The sequence below is a fragment of the Diceros bicornis genome, chromosome 7 (assembly GCF_020826845.1).
Source record: "Diceros bicornis minor isolate mBicDic1 chromosome 7, mDicBic1.mat.cur, whole genome shotgun sequence".
NCBI lineage: Eukaryota > Metazoa > Chordata > Mammalia > Perissodactyla > Rhinocerotidae > Diceros > Diceros bicornis.
Genome location: NC_080746.1, coordinates 46,796,138 through 46,812,038, shown reverse-complemented (window position 1 = coordinate 46,812,038; position 15,901 = coordinate 46,796,138). Strand labels below are relative to the sequence as shown.

Below are 15,901 nucleotides of genomic sequence, written 5' to 3'. Positions count from 1 at the left end.
ACAGGAATCCTAAAAGATTTTAAGCTGAGAAATAACAGGATCAGAATTATGCTTTTAGAAGATCATTTAGGTTGCAATGCTCAATTTTATCAGCTGTGTATCCTTGAGCAAGTTAATTTATTTCTCTTCATTTGCCTCATCCGTGAGATGCAGATAATAATACCCGCCTGGCAGGGTATGTAGGGAGTGAATGAGATAACGCATACAGCATTCATGGTATATCGTCGCATAGAAAGCAGTTTCTCAGAAAATGTTTATTCCTTTCCATCTCCTTTCTTGATAACTGACTGCATCTGTAGAGATACTACCTAAGAAGACATGGCTATTTAAATGCATAGGTCACCATTTAGGATTTTCTTAGATAGAGAGTCCATAGATACCCGCAGTATCTCGTTATACACAGGATTCAAAGTTTTCTTCACTACAAGTGTTTTCTTCTTGCCCATTTTGCCCTTGTCTGGTAACAGATAAGTCTTTACATACCTAAAAAGAGAGTTGAACAGAAAAGAAAGTCAGAGAAAATAAAAGTGATGTTTCCACCTCTAGTTTTAAAAATGCATTGGAAATTGACAGAAACTATTTCATGACACTGAGAAAAGCAGTAAGTAATAAACGTTCTCACCAATACCTTTATACTTAAATGTTTAAAGTGATTTCAGTGGAATTGATCACTTTATATTGTTCTGAAGATTTTTTTTTTTTAAAGATTTTATTTATTTTTTCCCCCCAAAGCCCCAGTAGATAGTTGTATGTCATAGCTGCACATCCTTCTAGTTGCTGTATGTGGGACGCAGCCTCAGCATGGCCGGAGAAGCGGTGCGTCGGTGCACGCCTGGGATCCGAACCCGAACTGCCAGCAGCGGAGCGCACACACCCAACCGCCAAGCCACGGGGCCGGCCCTGTTCTGAAGACATTTAAGGGATATTTCCTGAATTCCTTTTTGCCTTTGTCCTTACCAATGAGGCAGGGGGACAACAGGCCTCTAACATAGTGCTTAATTCTATTGCCTTGTTTCCTATTAAGAAAAGGCTTTGGGTGGTGCAGTGGTTAAGTGCGCGTGCTCCGATTCCGTGGCCCGGGGGTTCGCAGGTTCAGATCCTGGGCGCACACCGACGCACCTCTTGGCAAGCCATGCTGTGGCGGTGTCCCATATAAAGTAAAGGAAGATGGGCACGGACGTTAGCCCAGGGCCAGTCTTCCTCAGCAAAAAAGAGAGGATTGGCAGATGTTAGCTCAGGGCCGATCTTCCTCACACACACACACAAAAAAGACAAAAAAGAAAGAAAAGGCTTTGGTGCTTGCTGCATTTTTTAAAGGTTTTTTTCCTGTCTTTTGAAAAAGCAATTAATCTTAGCACACACCTAATCAAGCCAAATTCAATGTAAAAAAACTATTGAGCCCACTTGTTTTTATAATAAAAGCAAAAAAGATTGGGCTTATTCCGGCCAGATAATTAAGAATCAGACTTCTGCATAGGGATAAGTGGGGAATACCATTCAACTTTTGCAAAGAAACTGAAATGCAATTAAACCTGTGATTTCAAAGAGGAATTGGTAATTCCCCCTAAAGTTATTCTGTAGAATATGATTTAAATATGGAAACTACCTTATTCTAGAATCTTAACTCTTTCTGCACCACTGAACATTATGAAGTATACCCCACATGTCCCTAATTTTAGAGAAAGTTTGAGAGTGGAAAGAGACCGGGGTTCAAGCCCTCATCTCTCATTTTGCTGCTGATTATCTGAATTTATGTAAATAAGCCGCTTATCTCCTCTGGCCCTTGTCTCCTTATCTGTAAAAAGAAGAAACCAGACAAGATGACCTCAAAGGTCCCTTCCAACTTGAAACATTTTGTGCTTCTCTGAATTTTTATATTTTAATAAGTTTGGTATATGAATTTATAAAGTAAATAAAACAGCATTTCCCCCCAAGTTTTCTTTTCAAATATTCCTTTTAACACAGTCACACACATACCCTCCCCCTTCAATTACTTTCTTTCCTTCTCAATTTACACAAGATTAAGAGTAACTAAAAGAAAGCAGTGACTCCAAAATGTACTTACGGGTCGGAACGCTGTTTTTTAATATCTGCTGCTGCTAAGTCTTTACACTGGGCCACAAAGATATGCAACTCCTTCAGTGAGTCCACATAGTCGATAGCAAACTGAATATTTCCTTTCACTTCCAGATTGCCAAAGTCTCCACTATAAACACTCATCACACTGCCACTCACCTGAAAGCATCGGAAACGCAGAGCAGAGTTTGTCTCTATTTCATTCTCGAATGCAACACAAGGATCATGGATATAATCCTTGCCTGCCATTATTTCCCTAGTTTGCATATAAAAGCAGCTAATTTAATACGGCATAAAGACACAGCAACACAGACAACCTGACATGATATACATGACATGACTAGTGTTTAAAAATAATTGCCTCTAAGAGACATAGATGAAAAGTGAAATGCAAACTTATTTAGATGCTGGCTCATTTCAAAGCAGGGTGATTTTATGGTAAAGGGCATTCAGATTTCCATTTTTAGGCATGCTTAGTATTTAAAATGTTAAAGAAAGAGGATGTGAGAAACCTCAGGCACAGAAATCACAGTGACACATTGCTCTATCAAATTTCCAAGGCACTAAAAAGGAATTTTACTATGTTACTCATCCTCTGAATCTAGGAAAATGCTTACTGAGCCATATGCTTTTAGAGGTCAGGAAGGGTAGAAAATGGATGATTGATGAAGGGAGTTTAAAGCCTTTCTAAGGCCATATATTTGATTATCAGCAGAAATTCAATTTAAATAGGTTTTTCTAAAAAAGTCTTACAAATTCGAGGCTGGTAAGAATTTGAGCTCAGCTTTACCATTTGTTGAGCATACCTGGTGAAATATGTGCACATGTATGTATATCAGAGAAATATTTGGATAAGTGTATGTGGGTATATTTACATATATATATTTCTACACACATACGACAAGCACACATAGCTACCTCACTTTATGAAAGAAGTTCTATGTAAAGTCAAATTCTCTAAATCAACTCAGAGCACATCGGCTTAGGGAGTTTTCCTTTTAAAATCCTGATCTGAATCTTTCTATAAGGCAAAGAATCACCTCTCCTATTCTTTTATGTGAATCAGTACTTTTATTCATCAGGCTTGCTAAAAGAGAGGTACAATTCTATACCTGCAAACAGTATTCAAAAGCATATCTGATATAAGCAGACTTTATAATTGTTACCCTATTTATTGCACAGAAAAATTTATTTGGTAATTTAGGTTTATTTTTGAAGTACTTACATCCAAAAACCATATTTATTTATAATGGATATGAACTCTTTTATGCTTAAAAAAACGAAAAAGGAATATTTAGCTAGCCAGAGGTAAATTGTGGGTTAGAGAAAAAGCTTGTGCCCTTGGAATCTGAGAAATACAACAGGAGGCTGTTTTACAGTGAGCAGGAGCATGGCAGAGCAGGGTTGGCAGAAGCAGAGAGATATTAACATGGAGCCTTTGTTTACATACAGAAGACAAGGACGTCATGCCAGAGGAGCTGCTAAGATTGGTTAAAGAGCTCGGGCTCTTCTTGTGTCTGCTGAGCTGGTAACTGCTTTCTGATGCTGTATCTGTTTCTCTGTCATCACTCTACAAGACATCATATAATATACACAAAATTTAAATTCAGAATGAGTCAAGATCAGAATCTTGGTTTAGATAAAGATAATATCTTGGTATCCCACTGATCTATGACATTTCCCAAAGTCAAAGGACACTAGTGCTAATTGCCAGGGAATGGATTCAAGAGAGGGTGGCTGGTCTGCCTTGGACCTCACCAAAGGAGGACAGCAGTGCTTAGCTACCAAAATAATAAAGTGATTTTTTTCACCTACAAGGTGGCCCCAAGGTGCTACAGAAGGCAGCACTACTGTGAGCTTACTTGTCACTCTCTTAATACTATATATTTATGTTGCTTGGAGAATTTTATTGATATATATGAGAAATTAACCTTACCCAGACAATAAAAGGTCTAAGATTTACTGTCAAAACATAAAATATCATGCTTAATTCCTCTCATTATTAACATAGCCTTAACTTCCCTAAAAATCAAATCTTGTACTTGAGATGCTGTTAATATAAATGCTAGTCTGATCTGTTTCAACTAAAAGTTATAAACATATTTAAAATTTTTTAAACAACCTCATGTATTTCTGTAGTGCTATTGTGCTTATCTTTTTGTTGCTATAGGGAAGTATTTAAATTATACATTCTACCCACATTAGATTTTGACACATTTTTGAAAAAAACAACAGCAACAAGACACTTATTTTAAATATGTCCCAGGAAATATTTACCTGGGTCAAGAAAGAAAAGTGGCAATAATAAATTTTATTATGTTTAGATCTAAAGTTTATTAGATGGTAGCTTTAAAAATTCATGATTCAGGGCCGGCCCCGTGGCTTAGCGGTTAAGTGCGCGCGCTCCGCTGCTGGCGGCCTGGGTTCGGATCCTGGGCGCGCACCGACGCACTGCTTCTCCGGCCATGCGGAGGCCGAGTCACACATACAGCAACTAGAAGGATGTGCAACTATGACAGTACAACTATCTACTGGGGCTTTGGGGGAAAAAGTAAATTAAAAAAAAAAAAAATTCATGATTCAGAATGAGCTCCTTTTGGGGTCAGAGAGTTTATGGAGCAGTTCAGTGGCTCCTGGGGTTAGGGAAACACCTTTATGGAGGAGTAGTTAGTTCATGCCAACATATTCCGGGGCCATGCAATTATGTATCAATACAACAGATGCCAATTCTAATGCAGATTAAGAAAGGAGTTAAAGAAAAAATTTATGACTTATATGGATAAGAAAAGAATCCTGACTCAAGGATTAAAAAAAAAATCCATAACTTGTTAATATCTCTATTGTCACACTCTCTCCGCACATGCTTACAGTCCATTTCTCTCTATCATAGCACGTACTACATTCTACCTAGTACAGCAGATCCTTAGTGACTTATTGGAAGGATGGGACCCTGTGTTGTTGACCTGTAACACTGATTTTCACATAGCTGGCACTTGACAAATGTGATCGATGCTAAGCCTCAAAGGGACTGTGGACAAAGGAGCAAGGCCTGATTTCATCTCCACTTCCTTTAATATTCAGTGCAACCTCATGTACTTTGAAAGGTAAAATGATACAGCTTAATTTGGCATCTCTGATGCACTAACTCAAATGATTTGGACTCTCTTTTGCGTGGAGCTCTGAGGCAGCTGGTTAAAACTGAAGAGAGGAGAAAAATAAACCGGGAAACTGGTATCATTTGCCTGTTAAATTATTATATTGTTGGGCCAGCCCCATGGCTTAGCGGTTAAGTGCGCGCGCTCCGCTACTGGTGGCCCAGGTTCGGATCCCGGGCGCGCACCTGACGCACCGCTTCTCCGGCCATGCTGAGGCCACGTCCCACATACAGCAACTAGACGGATGTGCAACTATGACATACAACTATCTACTGGGGCTTTGGGGAAAAAAAGGAGGAGGATTGACAATAGATGCTGGCTCAGAGCTGGTCTTCCTCAGCAAAAAGAGGAGGATTGGCATGGATGTTAGCTCAGGGCTGATCTTCCCCATGCAAAAAAAAAAATTATTATGTTGTTCATTCATATGACCAACCAAGACGAAAGCATATTTACAGAGGTATAAAACCACAGGAACTCCACGAGGTGCCTACCACTGGCTTCCAGCTAATGAGTTAGTTTCAAAGAATGAGTGATTCTTTCCAAAGGAACTGTAGTGTGGGCTCTCAAGCACAGGTACTGGCTGAATACTTGTAGATACAGTTCATCTAAGGCCCAACAATGGACAGAAGGGTGCCCAGGAGGTGGGGGGGGGGATGTAGTTTATGTGTCATCCAGAGCTTTCCTCACATTCCATTTACTAAGAGAACACTTGAGGATGAAGCTTTTTATTTCACCATCAAAAATCAGACCAAAACCACAAATAGTAACAACTAACATTTACCGGGACTCACTGAGTCAGGGACTGTGCTATGCATTCTCCCTGCATTATCTCACTGACTCCTCACAACCTAATGACGTAAGCACTAGGAAACCAGACTCAGGGAAGTTAAGGAACTTTTCCATAATCACATAGCAAATTAGCAGCAAAGCCAGGACTGGGAATGTCTGACTCTAAAGCTCAGGCTCCTAACCACCTGGCTGCAAGAACATGGCATCTTAACTAAGTCAAAGGACCTGAGTTCAAGTCCTAGATCTACTTTTTAGTAGCTGTTGGATTTTAGGAAAGTTACTTAACCTCTCTGAGGCTCTTTCCTCTTTTATAAAATGGAGAAAACACCACACTCAGTGAGAGTTAACTATCAGAATGAATATTAAGTGCCTGGTACTTACTAGGTATTCAATGAATAGTAGATAATAGTCATGTTCTTGCTTGAGACAGTAGGTACAGTGGTTAACAGCAAGGGAGTCAGATCTGGGCTCCAGTCCTGGTTCAACCACTATCTAGCTGAGTGAGGGTACTTCACCTCTCTTAGCCTCAGTTTCCTTATCTGTAATATCTGGGGATAATGATGGTGTCCACCTCCCAGAGTTATTGGAGGATTAAATGTGATAATGTACGTAAAATGCCTACACCCAGTAGATATCCTTAAAGTCTGCTATGTCATTGTTACTTTATTATTTTAACAAATGCTTTCAAGCTAGTCATGCCACCGAGACTAAACTTTCACAAATCAACTCTAAACTATAGAGGAGTAGTTAGTTCATGCCAACATATTTCTGCCTGGATTTCTTCTTTTGTATCCCTTCTGAAATAAGTCACATTCCCAAATCTATGTAATTTGACTTCACTACCAAAAAGAGTTACTGTTTGAGTCAAATGAGACATGCCTTGCCTTGTTCCAGGATCAACAACACTACCTCTATTGATATGAAAGGCAAGGGTCAGTCCTGCTGACCTCTTTGGCCTCTGCCATGGCTGAATACAAACACACCAACCTTGGCATAGCAAATTCACCTATTTGGTTCCATTTTTCTGAAAGCACAAAAGACAAACTTGCCTCATCTTGGAGAAATGCTGGAACAGACTTGCTCATCCTTTTGAGTTTGTCGGGGTGGGAAAACTGATTATCAGGTTGTGAAGGCACTGTGGAAACTAAACAGCAGCATTTCCATTCAAAATTATCCTTACAATTGTCAGACAAACATAAGGTATACGTTGAAAACACACTTTTCTTTCGTCTATGAACAAAGATGTTTTTGTAAAAAGGTTAATGGCTCAGTACTTCACATGCACAGGATCATAACGTAAGCAACATGCAGTTTTCAAAAATCATATAGAGAAAACTAGCAAGGAGTTGAACCAAAGAGAAAATAAAAGTTAATTTAAAAACTGTTACTTTTTACTGAACTGGAGCTGGATTTCAATTATATTAAATCATACTGCCAACGTGAATTACTTTTAACTTATTTTTTCACATTAGAGCCTTGAACTACAAGATCTGTAATTTATTGGTTCATCTCCTTGAAATATATTTTTAACATGCTGCAGGCTGAAAAACTATTTCATCAGACAGCAAGGATCTTTGTACACAACTCAATCAAAAAGTGTCCTGGCTATTGAGTGCTAAGAGAAGGTTTGTTTGTTTAGTGAGTATGGAAATTACTTCTCTGATAGCGTTTCTCATTCAGAATTATGAAAGACTACAATTTCAAAACTAATTATTTTTTGAAAATAGAAACTTTTTAGATGTCTGTCAACTCAGAGAATTTTCAATAGAGATAGACTAATGCCAAGTTTGAATGATTCAAGTTAGGATACTCTAAGAATTTAATATGAAAATGTAGCCTATGGTTTCTTTCTGATACAGTAAGTACATCTGTGGAAGTCACAATAAGATGATGAATTCTATTCCTAATTTGTGTAACTCTAGTTAGAAAACTATTTTCTTCTTTGCCTAAGCATCACAATGGTTAAGGTTTTCTTATGGTGAATCAGAGCTTTTGTGTTGAATGAGTTAATATTTTTCAAGGCACTTAGAACAGTGCCTGGCACATAGTAGGCCCTATATAAATATTTGCTAAACAAATAAACATTATCTGATAGAGAATCTTTAAATTATCTTTTCAATGTGAAACAAATATATTGACTTGAAAACAGATAGATAAAAATCAAAATATATTTCTATACATATTCAAATGGCTCAAATTCAGCCTTAAGCATTAGCTAAATTCATCTTTAATTAAAAGAAATCTAATGAAGGAAAATTGAAAATTGTACTACACATATTAAATATTTGCTTATTCACATAGTAGTTCTCACCTAGCCTTAGGCTCACAAATGTATCAAAATATACTTATGTTGTCTCACAAGACAATGCCTGCTTTAATCATTTCTTGTTAAACAATAATGTCTGTGTGTGTGTATTCAGGTGACTTATACTGAAGCAGTGTAAGATTAGGTCCCATGAGGGCACAGTGTGCCCAATGAGTATGCAAAAATCTTTTTTCATAACACTGTTCCCTATTATTTCCAAAGTATATATCCACTACTCAAATGTAGTCAGTTTTACATTTATTGGGCTTTATTTATTTATGTTTTGATGACATATTTCATTTTGTCTTGAGATAAGAATATACTCTTCACTAGAAAAAAAGAACAACCTCAACCCAGGCATTAAAAGTCGTCTTGAGGAGCCGGCCCCGTGGCATAGTGGTTAAGTGCGCATGCTCCGCTGCTGGCGGCCCGGGGTTCGGATCCCGGGCATGCACCGATGCACCACTTGTCAGGCCATGCTGTGGTGGCGTCCCATATAAAAAGTGGAGGAAGATGGGCACAGATGTTAGCCCAAGGCCAGTCTTCCTCAGCAAAAAGAAGAGGATTGGCATGGATGTTAGCTCAGGGCTGATCTTCCTCACCAAAAAAAAAAGAAAAAAAAAGTAATCTTGAAAAAGATCACAAAAAAAGAGAGAAATTAATTTATCCAGAATTCAGCACACGACTAGCCTATTTGCCTTGACCAACTAAGCTAATTTGGAGGTCACAAATGAAGATGCAGATATATTGGCATATATGTCTATATCTATGTTTTGTTTTCACTTCTCAGGCTAAATGTGGAACAAAATATAGCAAGATAAAATAAGACGCCCAAACGTAAATATCTGCCAGTCCAAAAGCAACTGGAAAATCTTCTTTACCCAATATCCCCAAGAGACAGAAGTCTTGTATCCTCTGCAGCAGCCAGACAGAGAACACACACCAAGGGGTGAAGCATGGATTGTCTTTTTTCCTAGGTAGTTCCTAAGAATTTGTCAGGTTGTGTGTCAAAGCTCAGCACCTTTATCTCCAGCGGGAGGACCCGCCAAGCGAAGTTTCAGATTTCAGACTAGATGCCACTGCCTTCTAGCATCAGCACTTCGATTTGCCATCTAATGGCTCCTTCATTTAGCTACTCTTCTCATTAAGACCTATTAGCACATCCACAGACTGTTGGGGAACTGTTGTTAAAAACCCTGTGAACCCCCTGAGGCAGGCATGTGCATCATTATCTTCATACTTCCAGTGCCCAGGATTATGAAACTGGGAAGCTAAGGGACACACACAATCATATCTGTGTGCTTTGCCAGGCCCCACAAACACCTTTTTAATGTGCTATTTGTCCTCAAGACAGTTATAGTCAAAGTTACGTACAGCAATCTTAAGATTGTACAGAAAAGAGTGAACAACTACTACTATCTTTGCTTGGTGGTGGATGTTAATTAGTTGATGGACATTAGCAATCACAAGTATACATTAATTTCTTAAGATTCAGATGTTCGCTTGCTTTATATATTGAATATATACTGTTCGAGTCCAGTTTTGAACCTCAGAGCTTCAACTCTAGACATAATAAAGGTTGCTTCATACTACATACTAAATGTCAAAGTATAATTCTTTCTTAGGTCTAAATGAATTATAAATTGCTTCACGTCTACAGTCTTGTGTAGAGGCCACAAGAGATCCAATACACATGACCATACTGCAACATAAAAGCCAAGTGACATTAGAAGGTGCCAACTTCATTTTAAGCAAAGACTCAAAGAGCAGAGAGACTGACAAAAGTATGATAATACTCAGCAATATATAAATATATATATATAACACATATTTGTATATATAAAAATTTTTTTAAATATATAACTCTCCCTCAGTGGAACCACAAATTAATCTTTCAACACAGACAGCAGTAAAATGTTTTTAATGCAACCCTTGTCAGAATGAAATAGTTTTGTGAGCTGCAAGAGTTTAGTACCAATAAGAAATGCTGCATTATTAATGGGGTTAGTTATTTCAGTATATTTAACACCATGTAGAGTGGTAACATTTAGCCATTTGTGAGAAAGATTCCACTACTCACTTCCTGGTATGCATTCATTTGCATCTGGTTCCTGATCTGCTTTTTGATCTACTCAGAAGAGCAACATTGAGAATAAATACCATTTTAACAGAAGGATTAAAGAGATATGAAAGTAACGCTCAAATGTCAGTTTCGCAACAGAGACGGCAGAATACATCTGACAGGTTTCCAGCTTGCTTTCATCCACTCCCAGTGTGACTCTTCATTAGCATTTTTAAGGTCTCCTGTTCAATTAAAAGTCCAGCTTCCAGCATAGGAGATGTTGAGCATCTTTCCTCTGATTCACTAAGCCACAGTATGGAAAATGAAGGAGCACTGGACCAGGAGTAATGAAGCTGAGATTCTAGTCCCCATCCTTCCACTGACTGACTAGCCACAGGATCTTAGACAAGTCACCTAATTTCTCTGAGCTTTTCTTATCTGTAAAACAATGATAAAAATCCCTGCCCTACCTAATTCAATGAGGTTGTTGTAAATATAAAATGAGAAAGACAAAACTGTTACATAAACATAAGGAGTGACCTTTGAGGAGCTCTGTTGCCACATTTTATACAGGGAAAGCTCAGTTAATACACATTTTTATTATTATAGTGAAGGCAACTTAGAAAACAAAATTCCAGCATACAAATATAAATTATATGTTTGCATAAATGCTGAACTACAAAAATCAGACTCATTTCTATCCCTCCCCACATCAAGGTACTATTTTCCTATTCATTTTATAACTGAACCAAGTAATACCTGATCCATTGACAAGCTTCAAGATCTTCTGGCTCCTTAATATGCAGAATCAGTTAATTTTACCCTCTGTCTATACTTGGTTATTTACATGAACAGAGGTAGGATCCCCACTCTGGTTCTGAGACCCTTTGTTTGAATCTAAAGCTTAACCAGTTATGTCCAGAGAGATCTAAATGTTGAGACTTGAGAATCAAATATGGAAATAACTTAACCCAGGAACCCACTCCACTCTTCCTGCCTTCAGAAGGAGTTCTGCAAGTCAGAGTAGTAAAAATCAGCTTATACTTATAGAAATACAATTTCCTATTTATAGAAACCTTTACTTCCCAAGGGTCTCTGATGAGATCCTCACAACAGTATCACCAGCAGAAGCCTTAAGAATACAAACAGCATTAAATGCACTAAGTCAGAACCATTTTATAACTTAGGCACCATTCATCACATAGTGGCAAATGACGTTCTTCTATTTATCCAACAGCTGCGTCCCCGTGACTGCCCAAACCACCCCAGAACCTAATACACAGACAGACATGCAAATACATAAAGATATTTACCATCTTCAGCACTACGTACTAATTCTTCTGGCAGAGTATCTACTTTTGCTTGATCTGTTCAGGAGAAATTAACAAATGGTTAACACAGCTGACCCTTGGCGAGAAGGAACAATGAGATTGTCCCTGGAAGCCCCTGGAGTTGGAAGAAATTAGTCAAGATGCAGTGAGGGGTGCAACCAAGATGTCTTCCCCAAAATACTTTCTCCTTAGATTAGCTACTTGAGCCAGTGCCATAGCGGGAGCTCCCATTTCAGCTCCGATGCAGCTTACATCAGCATACTGCTGCACACGGACTCCCAGGGGTTAGAGGGTTAGCTCAGAGCAAGCAATCGGCTGGCAGCAGGAGAAAGCACAGCGCTGCAACAGCCTCCCTATTCTTCTGGAAAGGGTAAGATGCTAGCCATGACTAACACCTTCCCAAGCCCATGGTCATTAACAAATATTTCTGTGCGTGCATCATCATTTGTGTACGCCTCTGGGAGCCTTGCTTGGGAAGTCAACTGAAGAGATGTAACTGGGGACCAGCTGCTAAGTGGAATCTTGGCAGGCTAGCGTGAGAGTGGGTATCGGTATTTGGAAAGGAGCGTGCAGGAATACCCGTCAGCTGATGGTGATTTTTTTTTTAACCCTACCCATTCCTGACTACTTTAAAGCTGTACCATGGAAATAGCCCCATGCTTCGCAGGCAAGAGGTTTGCCAAGCTGGACAATTGTTACAGAGTCTCTTTCTCAGGGTCCATCATCAACATCAGGAAGAACAATCGGGGCTGTCCAACAAAGGATTGGCCTCGCCTTCTCTGGAAGCGTTCAGGCGGATGTGGGGGTTGGCCACCTGTTGAGGAGGCTTTAGAGGGAATTCCTAAATTGGGGGGAGTTTGGAATGGGTGACCTTCAAGGTCCCTTCCAACCCTGAGATTCCAAGATCTTTGGTAGGTTTAGGACTGCATTCCAAATTGAGAATACTGTCTTCAGGGCCTTGAGAATCTCTGAATTTTAGTTGTTGTTTAGTGGAGTGGCTTTTTCTTTTCCTTTTTAAATTCTGACTTTCTAGTCTTAATTGCAGATGCATAACAAATATTCTAAACATGACAGTGGCTAATTTTTAATCGTGAGTTTGGCAGTGGTTAACTTTCACTCAGTAAATTTCCTCATGACCATCTGCAATCCCAGGGGAGCATCTTAGTTTAAAAACAACAAGAACAGGGGGCCGACTCTGTGGCATAGTGGTTAAGTTCCGTGTGTTTTGCTTCGGCAGCCTGAGTTCACGGGTTCAGATCCTGGGTGTGGACCTATACCACTCCTCAGCCATGCTGTGGCAGTGACCCACATACAAAGTAGAGGAAGACTGGCACAGATGTTAGCTCAGGGCTAATCTTCCTCAGAAAAAAAAGAAAAAACAGAAAAAAAAAAAACAAGAAAAAATCCTTAGAAGTCACGATTTCTAAGTCCATTTGTCTGGCTCACAAGTCCCTACATACATTATGCTTTATGTTAGTACTCAAGAAATCCTTCATCAATTAAAGCAGCAGCCAACAGGGAATAGTGTGCCTACAGTGTTGTGTGTCAGGTAGTCTTTGGGCTTATAGGTCCAGTATCCAAAAGAAACACATGAAAAGAAGGGATAAAAGAGAAAAGAAAGTCCTTGAAGCCAGGGCCTTTCCATCTCCATATCATGCAAAATTCATCAGACATCCAACACTGTCATATGGTCACTTTATAAATGATCTTGATTTTGAGTCTCAGCTCTGCTGTATGACACTAAGCAAGTTACTTTACCTTTCTGAGCTTCATTTTCCTCATCTATTAAATGGAGATAACAATTCATCCCTCACAGGGTTGCTTATGCCACTTAAATGAGATAATGCATGTAAAATGCTTAGCCAAGTCTTGGCACCTAGTGCTAAATAAATGTTACCTATTACTACTAGAATCATTAGTTACCACAATCTTTTAAAACTCACTGTACTTGAATAAACACTCAAACTGGGATTCTTCAATTCAAGGAAACCTAGTGTTCTAGTAACTAAAACTTGTGCAGTATTTTAAAAGCAAAGTTCTAGCCACTTTAGGGTGCGCCTCTTCAGCTCACTTGGAAAAGGTTATTCTCATCTGTTAACCGCTCCCTTTTAGGGGTTTCAGTGCACAACAGCAGGCAGTGAGGCCACAGAAGAGCACGTAAGCATTTTTAAGCTTAGATGGGGGCATGAACAGTGGGGCAAACTTTATTCTCACTTGATGAATCTGATGAAATGTCTTCTAGACTTTTGGAAGGCATTTTTCTAGCAGGACTCCTTTCCAAAGTTTTCAAAACAGGACTGGGTTCTTCTTCTGAACCTGTTACAAGACAAAACTGATGAACACTGAGCAGTACAAAAAAAAAAAAAACCAAATTCTTAATAACCAATGGACATTGAAATAGGTCAAAAGGAGGCATTATGCCATAAGCCTCTATACATTTACTTTATTATGTACTTCACAGAAGAAAATAAAATTTATCCACTATTAGCATACTCTTTAAAAAAATAGTTTTCCTGGTCAAGAAGTATTTGCAAGTATAAACCATATAGAAACAAGACTACCACATAAATAGAAATGTGATTTCTTAGTCTTCTACACCTCTATTTTAGGCACATGATTTGTTCTGTGCCAGACTTTGAATCTTTCCACTTCACTTTCAGCTTTTGAAGACAGCCACAAAATGGTTTTAGGAGCATTAAAAAAAATTAGCTGAAGGCAAGATTCAGCTGTTTAACATCTGTGTATAATCGGGTACACAGATTGTTGAATTCTCTAGATCAATGGATGTAGGCTTTTTGGGGTTCATGAGCTAGCAAAATTTCCAACAAAATGTTGGGAAATGACACGAGGTTGTCAACTTTTTATTTTACCTAAGGCATTCTAAGCAGGGGGCGGGGGGTACTCTATCATCTACTAATGAAAAGGCATTTTAAGGACCAAAATTTTAAAAAAGAAACAGGGCATAATCTCAGAATAAGAAGAGTCTTTTAAATTAAATATACCTAATGTTACAAAAAAATTTCTCTAGACAGTCCTTAATCTTTCTGTTTGACAGTGAAGACTCCATCATGGATAAGCCCTGGTCTGAGTACTATCACTCATGACTATTGTATTCTCAGTGCCTAGAACAGTGGCTGGCAATAGGCACTACAAAAATGTTTGCTAAATCAGCGAATGATTCCATTAATGAGTCAATGAATTTGGGAACCACTTCTCCAGACAATACTCTCCTGAAATGCATCCCAGTTCTGCCCAATGTTAAAAGGCATTCTACAGCAAATTGACTCTAAGATGAATTAGATTTGGGATGCTCTGTGTTCAAATTTAAAAGAATCCTTACTACAGGTCTTCTCAGACACTTTAATATGCTAATAATTTGCATAATCTCCCAGCATTTCCAAAAGTATTTGACTATGGAACCCTTTTTTTTTTTTTTTTTAAGGAGCACATTGAGGTATTGGTTGATTAAGAGCTCAGCTACAAGTCAAACGTGTTAGGTTACTCACCAAAATTATGGTGCCCTTTTAGTCAGGTTCCTCCCTACTCTCACCCCACAACCCATTTGTTTTGAAATAATAATTTAGGTTAGAGGATAAAAAACTATGACTGTACCATTTTATACCCCTTACTTGGCTTATAATTTTAAAATGTCCTATCTGGGCTCTGTCTGGGGGGTTATTTAATATTGATTATTTTGTTTTTAGATGGGCTTTTTGCTGTTCAATTAGTTATGCTGGTATACTATAAACATAGCTATGCACGTTAAGCACTAGTCTCCAAAGTAAGTGCAAATTTACAAGCCCTCCTCTTCCTGTGGGTCGGTTTACCCTGGTAACTCATGGAGTAGTTTAGTAAAAGTCTACTTCAACAAGTTTAACATGCTTATACTCTTGTGTATGTCTGGTTTCAGAGACTGGTATCTCACTTTCCTTTTCTTACCAGCAACATTTGTTAAAGGGGCTTCAACTTGATTAATTAGGTTTAAAGGTGGATTCCCTGGTCAGTTTTCAGGGAGAGGCCCTAGAGCTACTTGCAAAGGAACCCAAACCTCATAAGTCAGCCACGCAGTAAAGCTTATTTATTCTCATTGAGAGTGAGGGAGCTAAAAAATGACAAATTTTATTAAACTAGGAAGGTGATCAACACTAGTTGTTGTGCAACTTTGGTTAAAATGACCCAGGCA

At 38.7% G+C, this 15,901-nt stretch overlaps 1 protein-coding gene across 1 annotated transcript in view; it reads right to left on the bottom strand.

Annotated features, from left to right (window-relative positions):
* SYTL2 (synaptotagmin like 2) overlaps positions 1 to 15,901 on the bottom strand; it is a 107,089-nt gene that overhangs the window by 9,564 nt on the left and 81,624 nt on the right. The window contains exons 9-14 of the mRNA XM_058545473.1: positions 13,933 to 14,034; positions 11,701 to 11,754; positions 7,070 to 7,164; positions 3,527 to 3,646; positions 2,066 to 2,235; positions 381 to 483 (exon numbers count right to left, since the gene is read on the bottom strand). Of these exons, the coding sequence (XP_058401456.1) occupies positions 381 to 483; positions 2,066 to 2,235; positions 3,527 to 3,646; positions 7,070 to 7,164; positions 11,701 to 11,754; positions 13,933 to 14,034 (644 nt within the window). The remainder of the gene's footprint in view (positions 1 to 380; positions 484 to 2,065; positions 2,236 to 3,526; positions 3,647 to 7,069; positions 7,165 to 11,700; positions 11,755 to 13,932; positions 14,035 to 15,901) is intronic.